Genomic DNA, 24,105 nt, shown 5'->3' with positions numbered 1-24,105 from the left:
CCGCGGAGCCCTGCCCGGCGGGCGGCGGTGGCGCCGGGCTGCCCTCGCCCCTCGGTGGCCCCCGCGGCCATGCTGGCCTGGGCTGAGGGGCGGCCGCGCCCTGAGCGGGGGTCGCCGTAGAGCCGCGGGCGGGCGGGCGGGCTGGGGAGGCGCCGCGTTAGCACCGCCGGGGCCCGCGCTCCGCCTGCGGGGCTGCCCCCGGGACGGGGAGGCAGGGGAAGGACGGCAAGCGGAACAACTTCTGCAAATTGAAAACAGAAAAGAAAAAAATAAAAAAAAAAGAGGCTTATTCGTGGGACGTCTTCGAAGCTCAGTACCACGCGAGGCATCCCAGCCGCAGTGAGACCCTCCATGCTAGTGCATCCCACCAGAGTGACAGGAGGGAAGCTGGCTGTGGCCGCTGTTCCCAAGCTCCACTTGCGTTAGAGTCGCCTTGGCTTTCTGGCTGGAAGATGGTTCCTGCGACAGGACCATGGTGCTGATGATGAACAGCAGAGTCGTTGGAAGATGCCTTTCTTGAGGATTACACGTGGAACAAGGCCATCAGTCGAGGGGAGAGCTGGCTGGTGAAACTGTCTGACTTTCCCCCCGCTGGGGAAGTGGCTTCAATGGCTCCATCTCCCAGGAGAAGCAGTAGGAAAGATGCCAGCACCTTGCCAAGCATGTCCTCAACTTTCTGGGCTATCATGATCCTGGCTAGTCTCCTAATCGCTTACTGCAGTAAGTACATATTTGTCCTGGTGCTTTTGCTGGGCATAAATCTACACCCTTCCCATGTGAGGTAACACTTCAGGCGAGGGCCAGGCTCTGAAGCTGGCAGGCACAGGCACTGTGCCTTAGACTTGCCCCTCAGCACATCTCCCCGCATTCCCCTATGGCAAAGCAGGTAGACCGGTACTTTAATACTGCTGCTTCTCAGGAGAGTGAGCTGTCCTTAGGTTGTAAATGTGGCATTTCCAGTCCAAATAGTATCATCTCTTGGATTTTAGAAACAAACTTTCTAGCGGTAGTAGCCCTGATCCCTGTTCACTGTTTATTGTCAGATGTTACCAGATTGCTCTGAGGCTGCTCCTTCCACATACACAATCTCCTAACTCTGTCCACCTTCCATGACGGGGAGCTGGTTTGCTTATGTTCATTTTTTTAGGAAGCACATACTTCATCAAGTGGCAGATGTCTTAACATCCTGGGATCATATGTGATCCTCTGAAATTCCATAGGAGCAAATCTTGGCACTTTCTTAGCATATCCTCAGCAGTTTAGTAAGTCCATGTTGCCAGTTTTAGAGCTGCATCTCAGGTTATCAATTGAGTTTTTATATTCTTTTTTCAGGCTTGATAGATTTTCCATTAATTACAGTGTTGCAGATAAGGTATCTGTAAGAATCAAGTACTTGGACTAGAAATACTTTAAAAGGTCATTATTTTTTCCTGCCTTTTTGTTTGTTTTTGGTAATTTGTGTTTGTTTTGCTTTCAGCAAGAATCATTTTCAAACAGTTATATAATGTCAATGGAGTTAATGCCTACACTTCAAGTTAGGGAATGCAAATTAGTCCATAGCGCCAGAGTAGGAAACTTGCAAAGAGAATAGAAAAAGCAATTTTTATGCAATAATAAAAAAAAACCCCAAACAACTGCAATTTATCAGGAAGGAACCACACAGCTTTGCCAAAATGAATCTACACTGTATTTTCCCACCCTGAGCTGAATGGGGTCTGTAATTTACCCATGGTGCATATTGCTTTCATTAGCTGTAGCATAAAGGATTTTGCACTAGGCTTGTCTGGTGGAGCTGTAATAGGTGTAGGCTCTGATGAATAGGAAAGAGATGCTGGTTTGCAGGAGCATACCTGCTGCATTTCTTAACCCTCTATTCCATTTCCTCCAGCTGTATTACACTGACCATTTTTCCATGTATGTGTTCTGGGGTTTTTTTTGAAACAAGATTGTAATTGGTTAGGAAAACCTTTAATTCACTTCTGTTTTGTGTATTTCAGGGGTTCTTTATACTGATGACACTGAAAGTGAATTATGCCAAAAAGAATAACATATTTTGGATTTTGTTTTGTGATTTAGCACATTTTGCATTACACTTCTCATTAATAAAATTATATTAAACAGGCCACACTTTTAATAATATAATTTTGTACATAATGCTGTATTCAATGTGATAATGTAGAGGATATCCTAAACAACATAGTGAGTTTTAAAATAATTTATTGTATCATGGGAGTGCATATTACAGAATGAATAGTTCAGTGACAAAGGGAATTCAGTTTGGTATTAGTGATAGGAAATTTTTTGTTAACTTTGTGTTAGAAGTGTCCAAAGCATCACAGGCTTCTTATGAGAAGATATGAGATCTTCTGTGCATACATTTTCAATCACCACGGCCTCAAAAAGAGTTAACTGTGAACTCTGACACTTCAGAAATCATTTATTTTCAGCAATTAGAAGTTTGACCGTGTTTTATCCTAAGGAATGTAGTCATCCATTTGAATTGTTACATATTGTTCATTGTTTACTGATGAAAAATGCAAATGTTGGTCAATAATCTCAAGGCATTTTCTAGTGTGCTTAAAGATCAGTTTCTAATTATTTCTTTCAGAGAGGGTAGATGGTATTCCTCCAATATGTAGTACACTCTTCATTTCATATAGCACTGAAAAGCACCATGCTGCTTAAAATATGCAGTGTCAAAGCACTCCACCATTTATGTAATGCTTCACTGATTTGACAATTGCAATTCCAAATGTTAATGAAGCATCATGAACATTTTATCTAGTGGTAGTATTTGAGACATTGGAAAAAAGTGGTTTTTACTCTGTGAAAAATCAAGATAAAAAAAAGTGAAGCTATTTCTAGGTAAAGCAGCACTTCAGATTTTATGAATTCTCTTAAAAATCAGCTAGAGTTTAATCAGTCTTTTTACATCTGATGCTTGTTTTTGAAGAAAAACAAATTTGAGTTTTGGGGAGTACATGATGACTTTTAAAAATAACAGGATTGCCATATTTCTTAGGAAATAAAAGAAAAGAAATTTGACTATGTAAGGTGGTCTCTGTTTTCCCCCACACCTTATTGTCAGGAACACAGAAATATAACCATAAAGGTGAATATATTATCAAACTAATTACAGGAACTTAATATTTTGTTATCTCATTGTATCATTCTACTGAAAACAAACCCTGCAGCCTCCAAAACAAAATCTGGAAAATAACTTTTCCATTTTTCCTTTCTTAATAGCACTGTAAATACAATTTTTGATGTATCTTGCCTATTTCCATTTTTAATGTTAGTCTGAAAAGGCTTATTTCTGAATCAGTTTTTTGAACATTGCTTCTCCTTCTCCTAACTACTTTGTGAATCTTTTTTTCTGGAAGTGTATTTGTTGTACAATAGTCCTTCCTATTACTGGGAGCAACCAGTAAACACCATACTCTTAAGTTCCACTTGACAGATAAACATATTTGTAAAGAATGTTCTGGATGTAAATGTACAACCCATTAGACTTTCATTTATGCTTTAGTTTCTGAAGCCCAATGATATACCTATTGATGTGGTAAAATGATAAACTGATAATTTTTTCTTTCTTAAATGTTTAGATTATACTTAGGGATAATGGCTCCATCCTATGGTGGAAGAGAAACCTGCATCAAATCAATTAGGTTAGTTGCTATAGTGATAAATATAATGTAATATTCTCCATCTGAAGGAAAATGGTCTGATTTGATGGGCTCTCAACAGGGGAAGGCAAAAACAAAGTAGTAGAAATAGACTGTTTGTGGTCCTTAGTGTGAGCAACAAGGAGTTATTTTGCTAAGCAGAAGAATCATTAAATGCAAAAACAGCCTCAGAAGGCTCTCCTGGTAGAGGGTGGCCACCTTCATGGCAATTCAGAATTGAAAGAGTTGTGACATTTTATGATTCCATACGTGTATCTTGCATACTTGCTTAATAAACAGTGGTAAACCGGAGAGAAGTACCTACAGTGAATGCCTCACATTGTGTTTTTTACTGTTGTAAAGGTAAAATGAATAGGTTTGTTGGGGTTTTTTGTTTGGTTGGTTTTTTTTTTCTTCTTTATAACTGGAGTATTTTACCATGCTTGAAAGTTTTGTCAAATTAAGGAAATTCTATGTGGTATCACAGCTGCCTGCTACGTCAGGAATGTAAATAACATAGTTTTGATCCAGAACTACTTCTTAGTGCATTTATTCAGTTGACTTTGCTATAAATACTGAAAGGCTTTTTATATGTAAATGGTAACTTTTTAAAGTAATATAGGAATCAGCTTTTAGCAAATTTGTGGCAGTTACAAGCTTTTACTTTTCCTTTTTTATACTGTTTTCTAAGCCCAAGGAGTAGAACTTTAGAGCCCTGTGCTGTTAAGTTAATATTTATGAGGGTAAGTAAATGGATTTTTTTTAAAAGGAGCTACCAAAACTGAATGGTACTTGGAAAATTGACCTCCTTACTTTGAGTACAGTGTATGGAAGAGAGCAGTATGAAATCCAGCATTTATGCTTACTAAATAATGATAGTACTAGGAAAAAGGAATCTAAAAGTCCAAAATGCAAAGTAATTCCCATAATACTGAGATGTTTTTGCTATTGCTGAGCAGGGCTTGCACAGAACCAAGGCCTTTTCTGCTTTCCTTATTGCCACACTGGTGAGGAAACTGCAAGTACATTGCAGGTTAGGAGGAGGCACAGTCAGAGCAGGTGTCTCCTACTGACCAAGGGGATATTCCAGACCATGTGACATCATGCTCAGTGTATGAAATGGGGGGAAGAAGAAGGGGAAATTTGCAGTGATGGTGTTCATTTCCATTGCTGTACATGATGGAGCCCTGCTTTGCTGGAGACAGCGGAACACCTGCCTGCCCAGGGGAAGGGATGAGGTCATTTCTTGTTTTGCTTTGCCTGTGTGCATGAATTTTGCTTTCCCTATTAAACTATCTTTCTCTCAACCCATGAGTTTCCTGGCTTTTACCTTTCTGATTCTTTCCCCAGTCTTGCTCATGGGGAGAGAGTGAGCTGCTGCCTAGGGCTTGGTTCCTGGATGGGGTTAGACCACAAAAAAATACTATATTAACCTTACCTTAAATTGAGATCCTGCTACTTATTGGGTAGACATGGCTCATTTGAGAAATGCCTTTTCATTGTCCTGTTCTGGAGTTGCTTTCTGTCTAAAAGACATGGGCTGCTATGGTCTCCAAGTCTTATTGTTTCCTTATTTGAGACTGCTAGCAGGAATGGCAATTAACTGTGACTGTCATCTGGCCACTTCTACACCAGGGGCTACCATGTCATCATGTATAGGCTACTGAACAGCTGTTAGATGGTAAATGGTCACTGCCATTTATGTTGGATGCAAACAAGTCAGCTCTGAATGAAAGCCTACAGCTCCTGTTATTGATCTGTTATCATTCAGGTCCCTTCTGTTTTCAGAACTGAGAACCACAGATTTTTAAAAAATCTGTAATGTTAGTATATTTTTCTGCAAGAATTACTGTGTATGTATTTTTCCCATACTCTGTATGCAGAATGTGACATAGAGAAGAGCTGTTGTAAGTCAAACTTTTTTCAGTCTAATTTGTATATAGAAAGAAAGAATAATGCTTTTATGAAATTAAATAGGATATGTAAAATATTAAAATTCTGTTTCTTTATGTACTGTCCCACTTGCTCCTTTTGAAGCAGGCTCAATTTTTGTGATAAAACCAGAATTGGTTGCTTTATTGCTTAGAACTTGATGGCCTCTACAACATACTACCTGCCAATGTGGGTACCAAGTTGACACTGAGATTGTCTCAGCAGTTGTGCTGTAGTCTGTCCAGATGATGTATTACAAAGAAGTCCTTGGCATCAATGCAAGAAATGTCTTCTTACTGCTTTGAATATTGAATTTGGCCCTTTAAGACTAAGTAAACACTGTTACAATTTCTCAAATGTTTGAATTCCGGCTATTCATACTTCCATTAAAAGTATAACTACTGATGTGGATGGATGATGAGAAGTAGGTAGGGAGGGGAAATTAGAAGAAAATGGATATTTTCAATTAAATACATAGTAGAAAAGTATTCCATGTCTTTCAGCCTAATTGACAGGACAGAGATTGAGACCTCTGACAATTTTTTTGTGCTGTTTATGTAATGTACTATTTTTTCTTACCATATACTATGAAGACGGTACTGGGGCCATGGAGTAGAGCTCTACTGCTCCAACTAGAGGGTGTAAACATGAGCTGGATTAGATTTTCTTCTACTGGAGTCCCATTAATCTTTTGGTCTTTCCTTACTGATTCCACTAAAGAAGCAGTAGAAAGTCCTTCCCTGAGCCTCGCCTTTAGGAGTGTGTATTCATTCTCCTCTGCTAGAAGGGGATGGTATGAAATATCTCAGTTTTTAAGATGTAATTTAGTACTCTCTTAGAGAGTGCTCTAACCATAAGGCTATTACATGGGAAAATAAACATTGACAGCTAGTCCAGCATCTGGCATGTCAAATATTCTTTATTAAAGGTGTACATTGAATGTTGTCCATAACTCTAAAATGCACTTGGATACTGAGCTTCATATAGAAGTATTAGATACATAGGAAAATCCAGGCGGGTTTGATTAGCCACAATCTTCCTGGTCTGCATATTCTTTGTTGCTAAATTCAAACTAGAGTGTTTCCATGCTTGATCTCACATTTGATTGGGTATGTTGTTCCACTGCTGGGCTGGGAATCTATTTTTTAATTTTTTTTCTGTGTTTAAATCTAAGCTAGATTGCTTTTTGGACAGATGGTTGGCAAATATGCTTATTGTCTATGTTTTGAAAGTCATCTCTTCATGCTTTTGTGTTAGCCCTGCAAATAGGAAAATGTTATGTGGTGACTATTTGAAAATATATGACCCGTATTTAGACCATGTTTTTCCAATATTTTTGGTATAGAGGTTTATTTCAAAGAGTTTGTGCAAGTTTTTCAAAAAAGGACTGGTCATGAATAACAAGTCGAATGGTAGAGGGCTTTGCATCTATGTGATCTTTGGATCTCTTCCAAACCATGTGGCCTGTGTATTATTTTGATCTCTGAATGGACTGCTTCTTCAAACACTTGATTGCTTTCAGATAAGAAAAAATCCTCTAATTGGTGTGAGGAGTATGACTATTTTTTTTAAAGGGTCTCTGAGCAATAACCCCTTCGGTTTTCTCCTGAGTAGCATCCACTCACCTGAATATCATCTCTGCTTTTGCAGTGTTAGGAGAAGTCCTGATACTTCTCTTCATTGCCTGTGGAGCACTGCAGCAATAAGGAAGTTGCTTCTCTAGAACAAAGTGTTATTTATTTTGCCAAATTGTATCTTGTTGTTGGACAAAACATAAACTATATGTAGAGAGACCTCTAGCTTAAATTTTTCTTTTTACAGTGCCCTTCAAGACTGTCAGTTAGTGTGACTTATTTATAGTTCTGATGTTTTTTTAGTTTGTTTATATATGTTTATTTATTTTGTATATTTCTGCCTCTTCGTGTGATGGAAGGGACCTTTAATGTTCAACTAGTCCCAAACCCCCTGCCATGGTCAGGGCCACCTTCCTCTAGACCAGGTTGCTCAGAGCCCCAATCAGCCTGGCCTTGAGCAGTTCCCAGGATGAGAACTTTTCTGAGCAACCTCTTCCAGTTCCTCAACACCCTCACATTAAAGAAGTTCATCCTAATATCTAATGTGAACCTCCCCTCTTTCCATTTGAAGTTACTAATGCTTTAAAATATTGCCCCTTATCCTATCACTAAATGGCCAAATAAAAGGTCCCACTCCTAGGCTGCCTCATTCTCTTGCAGCCCAAGCTAACCCATGCCTTTATCTGCCCCTTGGCTTCAGAATTCTCCTCCACTGTCATATCCTGCTCTCCCAACAGGAGATGTTTTAACAGGGCACGATTTTATGATGTTTTTAGGATCACATACCTTACATAATAAAGCATCCTTCTGCCTTTGCTTGCAACTGACAGTAGCAATTTATGCTATGACCCCGTTGTTCATTCTAGTGTTTGGAAGGTCTGTCAGAGACAGTGGGACTGTCTCTGTTTTTGTTTTGTGTGGAGGTTAATTCCAGAACATAGTTAACAGATGTGTTCTGTTTGTATTTTCTGTACCAGAAACAGCCCAGAGTAAAAGCCAAGAACAGAATGCCTACGAGATCAGAAATATTTTAGATTGCAAGTTATATTGATTGGGTTAATTCCTGTTTTTTCATCCATTGTAGGGGAGAATTTCACTGACCAACTTTATTTAAGCATAGCTTTAGAACCTCATGAATCTGTTATGTGTCTTCTGAGAGAAGGGTCCTTAATTCTTACAGAAATGAGAAATCACTACATATGGAAAAGAAAATAATCACTACATATGACACTAGTCTAACAAAAAGTAAATTGAAATGCTTTCTGAGTTCTTGCTAATCCTAGTATAATTTATGATGGTTTTGACCTTTGCTCTTGGAACTCTTTTTTTTTTTTCTGATCATCTTATAATGCTGATCTTGACAAATGTGTTTTAAGAGATGATAAACTGACAAACAGAGATACCTTTAACCCTGAATATCTCTGTCACTCTTCATACTTTCAGCTGTCAATATTCCTTTCAGGGGATATTTAATTTTTCCATTGAACCAGACCAGTGGAAAGTTTGGCAGAACATCTTAGCCAGATGACTGAAGTGGGTTTAAGCTAAGCTGTTGTAGTGCTCATTAAATGGTTCAGTTGAACGCAGAAATGTTGAAATGCTGTGAGAACAGTGGCTTCTGGCACTTCTGGCAGACCCAGAGGAAGCCCACAGATGTGATCAGGGGGCTGAAGCCTATGAAGACCAGTAGAGAGAGCTGGAATTATTCAGCCTGGGGAAGAGAAGGCTTAGGGAATTCCTTACTTACAACCTTGCAGTATAACAAGGGGGCTTGTGAGAAAGATATTTTACCAGAGGCTGTAGTGGCAGGACAAAGAGCAATAGTTTAAACCGAAAGAGAGTAGATTCACATGGGACATAAGAAGTCTTTTACTGTGAGGGTGGTGAGACACTGGCACAGGTTGCCCAGAGCTGCTGTGGATGCCCAGTCCCTGGAAGTGTTCAAGATCGGGCAGGCTGGGGCTTTGAGCAACCTGGTCTAGTGGAAGGTGCCCCTGCCCATGGTGGTGGGGGTTGGAACTAGATAATCTTAAAGGGTCCCTTCGAAACCAAACCAGTCTATGACTTTCGTTCTCTTGCTTTAAATTAAACAAATACAAATGTAATGGATATTGAGAGTTTACCTGTTACTGATACCATTCCCTTGTATTACTGAAAGGGTTCACTAGGTTCTCACATTTTGAGCCAAAATGAACCTTCTATTTATTTAGACCTTGGGTAGACACTTTCCTTGTGTGCAACCTAAAAAATGTGGCTGTTTCTATTATTTATTTTGTATACTGAACAAATTCCAATGTAGTTCTGCATATCAGCTTGAATCAAAAAATAGAAAGTTCTTTCCTGAATTGAACTAATATAGTAACCTGAGTTATTATTGAAAATAATTTTGTTGAAAAATATCAGAAAGGTTTTACAGAGCTTTCTAAGTATCTACTGTCAGTAATGCTCTATTGAACATTCATTCTAAGGTGAGAGTATATATGGTTTTGTGTATATATGTGCTCAGTAAAAACCATATCAATATTTAAAACAAAAAAAAGAGGCTTTAAAATTTGATATCACCAAATGTTTCTGAAAGGTAATAATTTTGATGAAATGACCTGCTCTAAAGCATTTTCGTAACATGTGCTTGTAGAGCATAATATCTGGAATTATGATTCTTTTAAGGTATCATTTTAAAGAACTTCCACAGATATTTTCATTTTAAGTTACCAGCTCCAGCCAGGGAAACAAACAAACAAACAAAACCACCAAACTCAAATATACATGTTCTGAAAGTTAGATCCTTATAGATTAAAAGAAACAGCTGACAAAGAATTTCAGTTTCATCTGAACAGGACAGGTTTTTCCTTACTTTAGATTTCTGCAGTGTAGTCATTTATATTTACCATATAAAAGTCAGTGAAAGCATAAACATTTTCACAGTGCAGTTCATGTGACCTTTTTAAGATACATGATAGAGATTAGAGTTTGATGTAAATTGTGCTGCAGAAGTGCTTGTCTTTGTTGGCAGATAGACAACTTGCTAAGATTTTAACATGTATGTTATCACATTGATCCAGTCCATCATTACAACATTTTTACGATGTTGCTCTTCCTATTTTCAAGACCCACATTTAATATTAAAATGTTCAATGCCAAGTAACTGGTTCACTATTTCTATAGGGAAGAAAAACACAGAAAAATTGGCTTGTGATACAGATTGATTAAGACTATAGGTCAAGGTACTGAATTAATGCAGCAAAGGATTTGCACAATTTGAGGGATGTAGTTGGCATAAATTACTGAGATTTTCTGAGGATATCTTTGCAGTTTTAATTCCAAATATTTTTTGCAATGTTTTGTCTTTCTGTAAATTCTTCAGTTTCTTTGACAGTATTGTCACACTCTAGACACTAAAAATTGTCTTCCCCCAGAAGTTGGAACCTATGTGAATTTCAGTGTGTACCAAAGGTTATCAGCTTTACCATTCCCTTTTTTTCTTTTTTAAACCTCTTCCATATGAAACAATATTGAACACATTTTCACCATACAAACTTTTATAGTGGGGTTAAAACATTTGAAACACCTTCATCTACTAATGACTTAAGTAAGAAAAGTTTTAAAGGTGAACAATGTGTACATGTTTATAAGAAGCTGCAGGGACAAAGAAGACCTGAAATGCTTACCTTGAATATAAAAGGAGATATGAAGAAAATAGAAGCTTAATATGAAAAATGTTGTGGTTATTTTTGGAAGGATATTGAGCTTTATGACCCAAGATATTCCTTCAGTTCTCCATTCTTCAGTCTAAGTGCTATTTCTACAGTCCTTTTCATCTGGAGAGATTTGTTGCCTTCTATAGCTCATTGTTTTATAAATATGTTTTTGTTCAAGGAATATATTGCTTTTCGCCTTTTTTCACAGTAAATATATCTTCATGGATTCTTTGTCTTAAAGCTGTTCAGTTCTAGTTGTGCCTGTGTAACTAGAGACCTCTACTTTAATCCTGTCTACAAATATAGAATGCCTTACTCATCATGGTTTAGAAATGGTATTCTCCAATTTAGTACTCACAATAAAAAGACCCCAAACACTGTTCCCCCCTCCACCCCACCTCCTCTTGGAGGCACAAAACATTGTGGGTTAAGAGAAGAACAATTTACTGGAAATAGAATGAGATAAGAAATGAACAGTAACAGCAACAATGGTAATAGAAGTGTGCAAAAGAGAGTGATTCACAAGCAAAAATGGTCACTGTGGACTCTATGAGAATAAACAAGACCTGACAGTTCCCCTGCCAGCTTTTCCTGACCAGGAGGGACCCCTTCTCCCCAGAAGTGAGAGTGCCTTTCCCCTTCACCTGGCAATGACCTCGGGTGATAAGGAATAATCTCTCTGTCCTGGGCATGCCCCCTCCCAGCTACTGCTAAAAATTAGCCCTGACGTTTGATGGCAATGTGGGAATTCATTGGCATATTGTAGGTATACGTTGGAATATTCTTTGGCATGAATAGTACACTGGCTTCATAGGATTGGCATTGTACTGACACTAGGTAGTATTAAGAATCATTCTCTGTTGTTTTCTCCAATAATTAATCTCTTTATAGAGGAAAAGCTTGTCCTTTAGAATCCTCAACTTCACAGAGTGAAACTAATCTTTTCCTGTAGTATTTTAATTTAAGCATAGACACAAATATCAAATGATGCACCTGTCTCATTTTCTTAGTAAGTTTCCTGGAAATTATAGTTGTGTTGGTTTTTTTTTTTTTGTCTCCATCAAAGACCAAACATGTAGAAAACAAGAAAACATCTCCTGCATTATCTAATTAGAGCACGTTCCCAATTTATTTCACTACCTTTCCTTTCACAGTTTATATTAAATGATAACCATTTCCTTCCTGAGGGCTTCCTTTTAAATTTAGTGTTCAGTGTTGGCATTGAGTTCCAATATTAGTTTTCTATCTTTCGTACTTTTCAGTTTTGCTTCCTTATTTTTCTTATCTAAGGTCAGGTGAATTGCCCCTACTGTTTGTCTTGCCACTTTCTGAAGTGCTTTTTTGTTAGTTGGCATGACAGGTACTGCTATGTGAATCACAGTTTGTCAGTGACTTCTCAGACAAATTAACTTGATATATGTGTAGAGAATTTTTCTCCCAACTGCTAGATCTGCAGAGATTTGAGAGTTGAGCTTTTTTATCTTTTTTTTTTCTTCCTACATCAGGTTCTCTGAGCCCAATTATAAAATCTGTGATACAGCATACTGTAGTCTTGAGTCTAAGTACCTTGTTAGAATTTAGTTTAAAATTTCTTCTGCTGTTTTCAATTATTTTGGAAGTATATTAAGCAACAGATATGATTATGCACAGAAGGTTAGTAGTACTGAAATGTTGAGGAAAAAATATGCTTTCAGTGCATGTAATTTGAACAAGCCTTTTAGACTGCCAGAATGCTGGTAGATGTGATGGTTATGTACTAGTTGTCATGACAGGAGCCCCTAAATTTCTGATAGCTGTCAGTATTGCTGAGGTCCTCCTATATGTTTCATGTGACAAAGGACACCTATGGTTTGGCTGAATAGTATCCATTTTTCCAGGAACAGAAACAAATGTTTCAAAAGTGAATATCAGAAATGTAGAACTTAAATCATGGCAAGTTGGTTTTGGTCTTTGTTTGAAGGTGATGGTGACATGAAGCATATGGAATGAGAATTGCAGAGCTCTTGTGTAAAGTCAAATAGCAACATTTCTGAAGTATGCTTTTGACTAATTTTATGTTCTTACTTTGCTTCTGATTTACTTTTCTCAGTCTATATTTCTATAAATTCATATATTTAATGTAACAGTGTAACACTGTAGCTGAACTTAAGGGATCAAAATGTTGCATTTTCCCCCCACATCTCTAAATCTGCACCTTTTTTTTTCTTTCACAGAAGATCAGAGATAGTGCCGTAAGTTGGGCGTTGTTGCTTCTGTTTCAATTTTTAAGTTTCTTTAGAAGGGAAAAATACACATTTCCAGAAATTATGGAGGAGTAAAATTTTGAGTTAAATCAGGCACATGTGATGGAGAACTGTCAGAGAAAATTCTGTCATTAAATAATGAAAGTTTCTGAATCTGCACTGAAGCTTATCTGTGTGTTGGTTGCTTTCCCTCTTACCTACAAATCCCTTACCTTATGGAGATCTCTTCTATTCTCCGTCCTATCTTGGTCTCCTATTCAGTTCAACATAGTTTTTCTGACAGACTTTCACAGTTCAGATAAAAACAAAATAAACAGAGGGATAAACACATGGGAAGACCATTTGATACTCGGGATCACCCACTTCAGCTTTGCCTCATTGGAAACACAGGCACCTGAGTCTGAAACATTACTGCTCGTCAGGAAGCTGTCCCTGCTGAGAGCACACACTTGTGCCTCCTTGCTCAATGCAAGTACTCTTGTAGTGCAGGAATTAAAGTGGTTGCAATCTGTCAAAATGTTCGTTCCTACCTTTTGTAGTATTTTAGCTGAGAGACAGGAAAATCAAGACCTTACAGAATGTGTATTGGCAAATTCATTTGCTTGCTGTGTACACTTAACAGGAATCTTGGACTCAAGGTTCATGAAATGTTGCAGTGCTTGCATCTATAAAATGCAATAGTGATAACCATAAAAGTGTATTTTCTCCTGCACTGAAAGTAGTTCTTGCTGGGACTGTTCTCAGACAGAATGCATGTTTTTTAATACATTTAACACCTACATATATTAACAGTTTATATAATTCCAGGAAAAATACCACAATGCTGATTTCCTAAAAACAAGGAACTTAAGCAAGTTTAAGTTCACAAGATGAGGAATGATTCATTTTATATAAACACTTGAAAAGCCTCTCTTTAAATCGATTGCAGATGATGAAAGAGTATTAATGGTGAAAAGAGAAGACTTCTTTACTTCAATTTAAGGTGACTAATATTGAAATAACACATTGGAAACTTGCAGTGGTGTCAGAGCCACTGGAACTAACAAAGGAATAAGAGCTTCCACATATGAAATGCATACAGATAATATCAAGATATATAGCAAACTCTCAATATTTCTAACTCTGTTGAAATTAGGTATACAGCTTTTTTTTGAAAGAAGCTAGATTTCTAAAGGTAGCTTTGAGCTATTACTTTAAATGTGCTTTAGTTCTCTGTTAATTTTAGTTTCTGTACCACATTTGAAAAATTTTTCATCTAAATGTGAAACTTTTATGAATACCAGAAATTAGTAACATTTGTTTCTACAGCCTATTTTGGAGTGACTCTATTGTACCAAGTATAGTCCATATACATACAGCGTAAACATCATTTTATAGTAGAATTTCTTCCCCATTGCCTTACTAGATTCTATACAGATTAAAAAAACAGATCTATGTAAGATCACACAGAATTAGTAAGGTTGGAAAAGAATCTTGATATCATTCAGTCCAACTTATTACCTTACACCCCCTTGCCAACTAGACCTTGGCAGTGAGTGCCACATCCAGTGTTCTATTAAAGATCTCCACCAGCTCTCCAGGAACCCTGTTCCAAGGCCCAGACACTCCTTCTGCGAAGATCAGATGAGTCTCAATTCATTCAAGAAGATGAATCTCAATTTTCCATGAAGAATATTGATTTTACATTAACAAGATATTTCTAAACTTAATTTTCTTCTTATGTTTTCAATAACATTGAAGAAGAGTGGTTGCTATGTGTGTTTTTGCAGGATAGGCATAATGCAACTGCTATTTTTGCCTTTTATAAAAGATGTACTACCTCAATGAACCTAAATATTATTTTTTAAAGAGAAGAGAGTAAAAATCTATAACATAAATTCTTATGAGCAGCAAATTTGGCTGGTAGATGATCAGGCAAAAGAAACTAGTCTTTTTTTACATTTCAAGTATGAGGTACAGACTAATTATGTGAAGCTCAAAAACATGTGTCAAGGAGTTTTATGGGCCCCATTACCTTTCAGGTTCATAAAACACTGCCAACAAGCATGTCCCTCTCTCTCCTTTGGAGAATAAATAGCTCAATTAATTTATAGGAGCCTTTCCATTTTGTGTGTAAAAGAAGAAAATGAAGGTAAATTAATCTGAATAAATTGGATTTGTATTCTATTAATCTTGTGGGAATTAGTATCACTATGATGGTAATACCATCATAAAATTTTTGTTGCTTACACTTCATTGTGAAGAATGACAAACATAATTGTTTTCTTGGAATGGTAATGAGTGCAGAAGTTACTGTCGTGGATCAGTGTAGGTCTTTGAAAGTTTGAACTAATCTTTGTAGACATTTTTATTACTTAGTTGGTTCTTTTGAATTTTGTCTCTTTTGAAGCTTCATTTCCACATAAAATCACAATTCCCTCCTCCTTTCATACATGCAGCACAGATCTGGAGAAATGATTGACCAGTTCACCAGGACCAACCCATACTTGGTAAGTTCCAGTAAATCTCAGATGAAATCCAGGGAAACATGATATTCCATAGTATCTGAGCCAAAGATGAGGAAGAAAATGTATCTTTGAAGCAGTGGCCTGTTATAATGCCACAAATGTGTTTGTAAATGGAAATTATTCCAGAGAGAGTTTTTCTTGAGCACTTCTGTCATGCTTCAAACATTGTTTTGGCCTTCCTGGATTCAGTTCTCACCACCTCTTCTCTAAACAGGAGCTTTTTACAGAATTTGTTTGTGTTCATACTTGGTGCAGGGTAGAGTTGAATGCTGTGTGTGGATTCTGCTTCTTGCACTTAGCAGATCTAGATCCTGAAGAAAATTAAATAGGAGGAATGCAACCATAGTGAGAGTCTGAAGATGGTAGAGACAATGAATGCCTGTACTTTCCCATGGTTTATGGTTTGAGAAAAATGGCCCAAGTAATTTCAGACTGTTAGTGTTTGCTGTCTGCAACTGTCTTTGGGTTGAAAGTAGGAGTATTTGGAGATCAGCTATATCAAAGGTGCCAAGTCTATTAGAATTGATGTAACTGTCTTCCTTTTCCCTACAATGCAGAGGTCACCCTGCAGAGCCACAGGTGCTGTCTCAGGCCAGTGGCCTGGTCTGAAGCCCAGGTGACAGGTGGTGTTAGACAGAAGGGTTTTTTACTACTTTACTGAATATTTTGCTTAGAAAAAGGTGATCAGATTTTGGCCAGCAGCTGAGAACATTTCCAGCACTGAGACTTCAAAGTGTTGTACAGTTTAGTACCTTTAATGCCTGGCCAGCAGTCATAATCAAATGGTGAGTCTTTTTGAGTTACATAAATGTATGTTTCTGCACAGGCACATTAAAACTTGACATCGATGTCTTGTAACGGTGTTTACAGAAAAGTAGGTACTTCACTAATTAGAAAATATTGTGTCAGATTCTCTACTGGAAAATAATGGGTTTGACCTCATTTTTAAAGAATAGTACGCTTATTGAAATAGAAAAAAAGCTATTGATATTTTATTTTACTGGATTGAGATGGGAATAAAAAGAATGGAACAAAAGAGAGGGTAAGGCTTAATCTTCACTGAATCTCAGTGCTTCTTTTGTTCCTCAACTATGTAATTCTTAGAAAACTGATGGTTAAAAACCCATAATAATTTTGAGTATCTTGTTTCATTGATTAAGTTATTAGAACTTGCAATGAAAAAGAAATAATGACAGAAAGGGATGAAGTGGTAACTTTCTGTTTATACTTCAAGGCTCCCTTTCGCAAGAGTTTCCTGATAGATTTAGGTAGCTTCTAGTCACAGCTACTGGTGAGTGACTGAAGAATTTATTTTAAGCTGCAGTTGTGTATTCTTGACCACTAATATGTGTGAACAGACCAACAATTAATAATTATAAATAATTTTCACATTGAAAATTACTTAAAATTCTACTGAATTTTAATGCATTTTATTTCAATGCTTTGCTGGTAATTTTCAAACAATGAATGTACTGGCAACATCAATTATTCCCAAAGTTGAAGCCATTTTTCACTACAAATGTTGCAATTTTTTAAACAGCTGTTTCCCCTCCTGTTCTCCACATAGTAAAGTTAAGAGTACAGCTGCTTCCTACTAAATGAAAAGTATTAAGAATTTTCTTTTACATATAAAATAAGATAGCTCTTGTAATAATCTCTGTATATAGAATTTGTTGTTTGACTGGTTTCCCTAATTTAGAACAAATTATGTGGTCATGGCATTTGCTACAGTATGAGCCTGGGATGTTTTGTATTGAAGCATAGGGTGTAAGCAATATCAAGGAAGGAATTGTATCTAATTCTTGAAGAAGCAAATGCATTTAGGGTGAAAATATCTCCTTTAGCTTGCCTGTTAAAATTGTACTGATCTGTAAGAAAAAGTTTAGCACCAAGGCCATGATTAGTAAAGACTGAGAATAGAATGGGATCAACTACAGTTAGATGAAGTACAGCATGATGAGGTTCATTGAGAAGATGATGGGAGGTGATGGTGCTTCTCCACTTGGCCCTGGAGAGGCAGAGGTTCTGGCAGAGGCCACAAGGATGATTAGGGGTCTGGAGCATCTCTTTTACAAGGAAAGACTTTGGTAGCTGGGCCTGTTTAGTCTGGAGAAGGGCAGACTGAGAGGGGATCTCATCAAATATCTGAAAGGCGTGTGCCAGGAGGATGTGCTGGACTCTCTTTCATGGTGCCCTGGGAAGGATGAGAAGCAATGACAATAAACTGAAAAACAGGAAGTTCCACTTCAACATGAGGGAGAACTTCACATCAATGGTGGCAGAACTCTGGAACAGGCTGCCCAGGGAAGTTGCAGTCTCCCACTCTGGAGACATTCCAAACCCAGCTGGACATGTTCCTATGTAACCTGCTCTAGGTGACCATGCTTTGGAAGGGGATTGGAACAGAAATTCACCCAAGGACTCTTCCAACCCTAGCTATTCTGCAACTCTGTTTCTTAATTCTCAGCATGAATTTCTGTAGTAAAATGAAAGCTCATCTATCATCTTTCAGCAGCAGGGATCCTTGGCATGGTGGTTAGTTGCAGGAGAGCTGTGAATCGTTACTGGAATTGTGAAAAAGATGTGCGACCCCCAAGGTGAATTAGAAAATAGAGAAGCATTATTGTCAGTATAGACAGCATTGTTTAGCCTTGATTAGCAAAGCCATGAATAATTTCTGTTATTCAGAAACTCATACTGAACTGGGGAGAAAAACAACTGGATATTCAGAAAAATGGAATCTCCCTTCTAGAAATGAAGTTGAAAATCACTTGACTTGTTTAGGTAATAAACAACTGAGAGATATAGAGAACATCAGAAGAATAAAGAAGAAAAAAGATTAAAAAAAAAAAAAGATGTAGTGTTAGTTCATGATTAAGTGGAAGTGGAGTTTAATTGATTTAGAAATAGGATTTTATTACATAGGAGCCTGTGGTAGCAAGGCACCAGTTTTGATTACTTGAAGAGATCTCACATAGACTTCTGTTTTTCTGCTGACTCTTTTAGTCAAATTGGTTTCGGACAGATAGCTTTGAGTGCTGTGGCTGGATAAAAATGTGTAGGATAATGTGGCTGAGATTACTTCTTCCAATAAATCTTCACTTAATCATGGAATTACCTATGGATTACTGTGTTCATCTCCTGATATCTCTGACAAGTTGATTAGCTCCTTTGGACTGTTTGATAAGGCTTTTTAAATGCAAGTTTTATATTACAGATGGAATGACTTCTGTTCATCAATATGGTATGTTCTTATCTGTAGGACTTCCCCAAATGGGTCCTGGGAGAGATCCATGTCTTTTGTGTAACATTTCTTCTGTTGAGAACATTTAGGTACTCAGAGTTGTCTTGATGTAATTTATTTATCATTTTATGGGTTACAGTTCTATTTAGTTCAGTTCTTTATTTATGCTGAAACACAGGAACAAATTTACTTGGTTGCATCAACCATTTATTCAGCCCAATACTCAGAGGTAGCTGCAAATGTGTACTTAGGGAAATCTAAAGACAGAGCAGGGCTATATGGGACACTTGTCTCTAAAGTTCTCCATTCCCAAGCTGGTTTGTGTTCAGGATGTCTGCGGTTGAATGAGATTTAGGGGCATTTAGTAAATGAAAAATTAATTCCATTAACTCCATTTAGCATGACTGGTGGGAAATTAAATTATTTTTTTGCTTCTTGTATTTCCTGGAGTCACTGGACTCCACTGTGACTCGTGTGATTTAGAATGGCACAGTATACCATAAATTGTATACTGTGACAATGGACAACAAAGTATAGGAATTGGGAAAACAATGATTAACTGTGGCATTAAAGTGATTTAATGTGGTCTTTTTTCAGTATGACTGATATCTGGTTTTTTAATTCATAATCACCATGTAGCCCTTTTTATCACACACATAGCTAAAGTCTGGAATTGGAAATGAGAACATATAGTACTACGTTTTTAAATGGAAATATATGTTGTAATGATAATATCAAGCACTCATGTAATGTATTCTAGATCTTCTCCCTTTCTTTTGATAAATTGAGAGTAGCATACTGTGTGCTTGATAAAATAATTCTTATAAAGCTGTTGAGATGAAATTCTGTTCTATAGCCCTTTCTTATCATTTTCTGGTCAGTTCAGAAACAGGTTTTTTGGGACCATAAGGAAGCACTCAGTTTTGTAAGACTTTGTTACAACATTCTTTTTCTTTTTAAAAACACTTGTGAAGATAAACAACATGAAGTAATTTCTAGCTAAAATTTTTAAAAATAATTAAGTCTGTTGAACGCAGGTGTAGAATGGTGAACTTCACTAGAACTCCTTAAAATTGGGATTATGCAAAACTGATTGAATTCACTTTTCAGCTCAAAGATGTTGAAGTGAATCCCTAAATCTCTACTGTCCCTCTGGTATTACAATGAGTAATGAACACTCCATATTTCACTTGCTTAGTTGATCAAAGAAGTGGATTTCAGAAGGCTCACTGGGCTTCTGAAGGCTTCATCTTTCTTTGCTGAAATGGGGACTGAGATTAGCTTTTTAATTCTGTCTCGTTAATCAACGTGACTTTTATAAACTCCAGTTTATTTCCTTTTAGCAGGCAATCCTGTAGGATTTTGTGGTTTTAGTGTTGTTATAGCTTCTCAACAATTTTTAAATGAAAATTTGCCCAAAATTCTAGATTAAAGGAGCACTTTAGATTATGATTAAATTCTTTCACTTAGTAAGCAGATTTGAGTCAATTGAGAGGTGATTATTTGCAACTAACATCTGTCAAGCACTGGCAGTAACATAATCCTTATGCAAAAGCTTATTACATTGACCTTATAGTCAATGGGTTTAAGAGAAACATCCTTGGTGAAAAATCACATCAGAAATGTTCTTTTTGATTGGCTTAACAGTACTGTTACTATTAACTTTATGGTGTGCTACCTAAGGAATAATTAAACCAGATGGTGTGTTGAACTCAACTGAACGAATAAAGATATTTTTACTTTTAATTTGATCAAAATTAGGTAAAACAACATATGTTCATATGCATTACAATTCCTTTAACTACATATTAACTGCTTTCCTTAATATTCTTCCTGGTGATTTGAGAGCTCTGCCTCTTGAAAAAAAAACCAACAAAAACAAACCTAACAGAAATCCTGTTTGAATTATTTTTTTTCAGACTCTGTGGTCACTCACACCTCTGTGTTGCATTGTATTTTATGTAATTTAAATAAACAATTTGCACACTGCAGAATCCTCAAATTATGTGAAACCGAAATGCAGGCTATTTTGGGCCCTATTCAAATTGTGAAAATTAGGGCAGGTACATCCAAAAAAAGGATTTGGAGATTGCCTCTAAAGAAGCACAGCTTGTACAAATGAGCAAATTACATTTTATGCAACAGATGTTGAGGAGGGAATTACAAATACTCCAGTTCCTATTATATTAGTCCTGACTTGCCACCATTTCTCTTTAGCAGTGCCATGTAGGGCTAATAATACAGAATAACACACCACACCACATACATTATGACTAAAGTCTCTCTGCTGCCCATAAGTGGAGTTGTTATTTTTATTCCTCAAATAATTACTATGTTATTTTTATTCCCCATTATTCCCCAAAGCATAAAACTATTACACCTACTTTTTTCATACCAGTAACTCTTTTCATACACTGATCGTATTTCCCTCCTAAAGATTGTCTGATGAATGGAATGCATCTCATGGAAATATGCAGTCCCATTGCCTGAACTGATATAAAATTAAATGAGAGTGGAAACACACAAATGAGATTTATGTTCATAAAACATTATGGAATAATGTTTTATCTTCACAGCTGCTCCTTATCCAGGTGCTGTTAAAAGCACTGAAAATATTCATAAAATTAGCTTAACTGTATTTTGATTTTGTGAAGGATTCTGAATAATGGGCTTTCATTAGCTTGATGATTTTATATGCTTCTGTCTTCCTAGTGTAAATTACATCTTAGTCAAAACTGCCTGTTCAAACAACTCGTAGAGCAACGTTAACAGTGAGCATCTCTTCTTCTGAATGGATGAGCCATACTTTTTTCTGTGAGAGCTTCAGATGGTTGAAGTGGGAGAGAAAAATTATCTCAATATTGTATCTATAATTGCCTATTATATTCTTCAGCTCTAAATTTCTTCTAGTTATAATGAAGTCCATAGCACCAGTATGAGTTGCCAACCCATCTAACAATGTTACTGTTATAAAGTACAAAGATGAATTTAAACAAAAAGACTCTTGATCTTTTGTTTGTCTCTAAATGGAGAAGCAATATGATAAAAGGTGAATCAATATACTTTACAGATGCAGTGATTTCCTGCCAAACAGTACATTGATGTGAGTGTCTATATGAAGGCATTTGTATTAGCAGTGTTTGCATACAGATAGTGTAATACCAAACAAGTAAGTGTTGCTACTGGTACATGGAAAATAACTTTATTTTACTGGATTTAATATTCATTTAAATGGAGGATTAATAGAGTCAGCCAAAGCTAAGCCTGATGCAATTAACATTTCAATTTGATGTAGGATGTTGCTGCCTTTTTTAAATAATGCTTTGAACACGTTTATTGAATTCTGTATCTTTACTGGGCTTCAGTCACAAGTCTGCATTACAGAATCATAGATTTTCAGAACAGTTGATGTTGGAAGAGACCTCTGCGTTCATCTGGTCCAACAGCTCTATTTGAGCAGGTCCATCCAAGGCTGATTGCATAGGATTATATCCAGATTTTTTTTTTTTTGTATTTCTAAGGTTTAAGACTCCACCTGTGCCAGTACCCAGTCACCCTTACAGTGAAAAAATTGTTTCTTGATGTTCAGAGGAAACCTCCAGCGTTTGTGCCCCATTGCCTCTGGTCCTGTCATTGGGCACTACTGAAAGGACCTTGACTCTGTATTTACACACTCCCTTGATCAAATTGTATTTGATATTGAGGTATTTATCAAATTCCCCTGAGACTTCCCTAACCTGAACAGGCCAAGCTCTCTCAGAATTTCCTTACAGGAGAGAAGCTTCAGTCCCTTTACCATCTTCATGCTTTCACTGACCTACAGTATGTCCATGCCTTGTACTGAGGAGCCCAGAACTGGACACAACACTCTAGCTGTGTCCTCAGCAGGGCTGAATAGAGGGGAAGGATCACCTGCATTAACCTGCTGTCCACCATCATCTACTTTGGCCCAGGATACTGTTAACCTTTTCTGCTGCAAGGGTGCACTGTTGGCTTATAGTCATGCTGGTGCCTACTTTTCTGCCAAACTGTTTTCCAGATGATTGGTGTACAATATATACTGGTGCACTTCTTGTTGACCTTCATGAGGTTCCTGTCAGACCATTTCTTCAGGCTGTTGAAGTCTGGAGGACATCATGACCCTTTGGCATATCAGCCACTTCTCCCAGTTTTGTGTCACCTGCAAATTTGCAAAAAAACACTCTGTCCTGTCATTCAGATTGTAAATGAAGATGTTATAAGGGACTGGACCCCTTTTAAGGGTAGACCCCCACTAGCTATTTTCTTCCATCTAAGATTTGAGCCATTGATCGCGACCCACTGGGCCTGGACATTTGTTGTCATCTTATGGCAATAACACCCATACCTTCTCAGTGATTTCCCATGTGAAGCTCCTCACAGCACAGCCAACAAACTCCAGCTCTTCTTAACCAGCTAACTCACTCCTTTGTAGCACTCATCTTCTTATTGGAAACAGCTGTGGCCTATTAAGGGCAGGCTTGTTCCTAATCTTTGGTGATTGGTACAGCTGCAACTCCTCAGGTGGGAGATCACCTTCTGCACTATCTTTATTTTCTTACATTCTATCCCTCCACAGACATTCAGCTTTTGTTCAGTTCATCTTACTGTCTGCTCATCCAGCCCATTCTTCAACAGCTTCTCTGTGATGGTCTTGAGGGAGAAACTGTTAAAATCTTCACTGAAGTTAAAGTAGACAATATCCATTGCTCTCCTGTTGTCTACCAAGTCAGTAAGGTATTTTTGATTAGAAAAGAGACCTGCTCTTTTCGTTGAGCATGGATTATTGTGACTTAAAACAGTTGAGAAAGACTTAAAGGTGGAACTTTGCTAGAGGGGGATGCAAAATAAGCTATAAAAACAAAGAAGACAATGTCAAATTTTTCCTGCCTAGAAATCCCTAAAAATAAGAAAATAAGTTCTGCACAAGAAGAAATGTTATTTTAATGTAATTTGAAGAAATTTAGAGGTTTAGCCTACATAGAGATTCATAGAACCAGTAAAGGACTATATGGAAAATCTTTGCCCAAATCCTTGTTAAATTTGGCAATGATAAATGCTTTCAAATATCTGGAAATAACATGTGTTGTAAAAATCTATGAAATGAAGCAATTCTCAGGGAGTCTCCTACTCACATGCTTTCTTTTGCAGCTGATGTCCTGAAGTACAAATCTTGTCTTTTCCACTTAGAGATATCTCTGGCACATCACAGGTCATTTACCAC

General features: G+C 37.2%; 1 protein-coding gene across 1 annotated transcript in view; it reads left to right on the top strand.

Moving 5' to 3' along the window:
- The first annotated feature begins 244 nt into the window (after positions 1 to 244).
- Positions 245 to 24,105, top strand: part of TAFA5 (TAFA chemokine like family member 5) — a 395,269-nt gene continuing 371,408 nt past the window's right edge. Inside the window, exon 1 of the mRNA XM_058805781.1 lies at positions 245 to 720. Coding sequence (XP_058661764.1) covers positions 609 to 720 — 112 coding nt within the window. The 5' untranslated portion in view covers positions 245 to 608. The remainder of the gene's footprint in view (positions 721 to 24,105) is intronic.

The sequence above is a fragment of the Ammospiza caudacuta genome, chromosome 5 (genome assembly GCF_027887145.1).
Source record: "Ammospiza caudacuta isolate bAmmCau1 chromosome 5, bAmmCau1.pri, whole genome shotgun sequence".
Classification (NCBI taxonomy): domain Eukaryota; kingdom Metazoa; phylum Chordata; class Aves; order Passeriformes; family Passerellidae; genus Ammospiza; species Ammospiza caudacuta.
The sequence above is the reverse complement of the archived record's forward strand: the minus strand, read 5'-3'. Positions and strand labels throughout refer to the sequence as shown.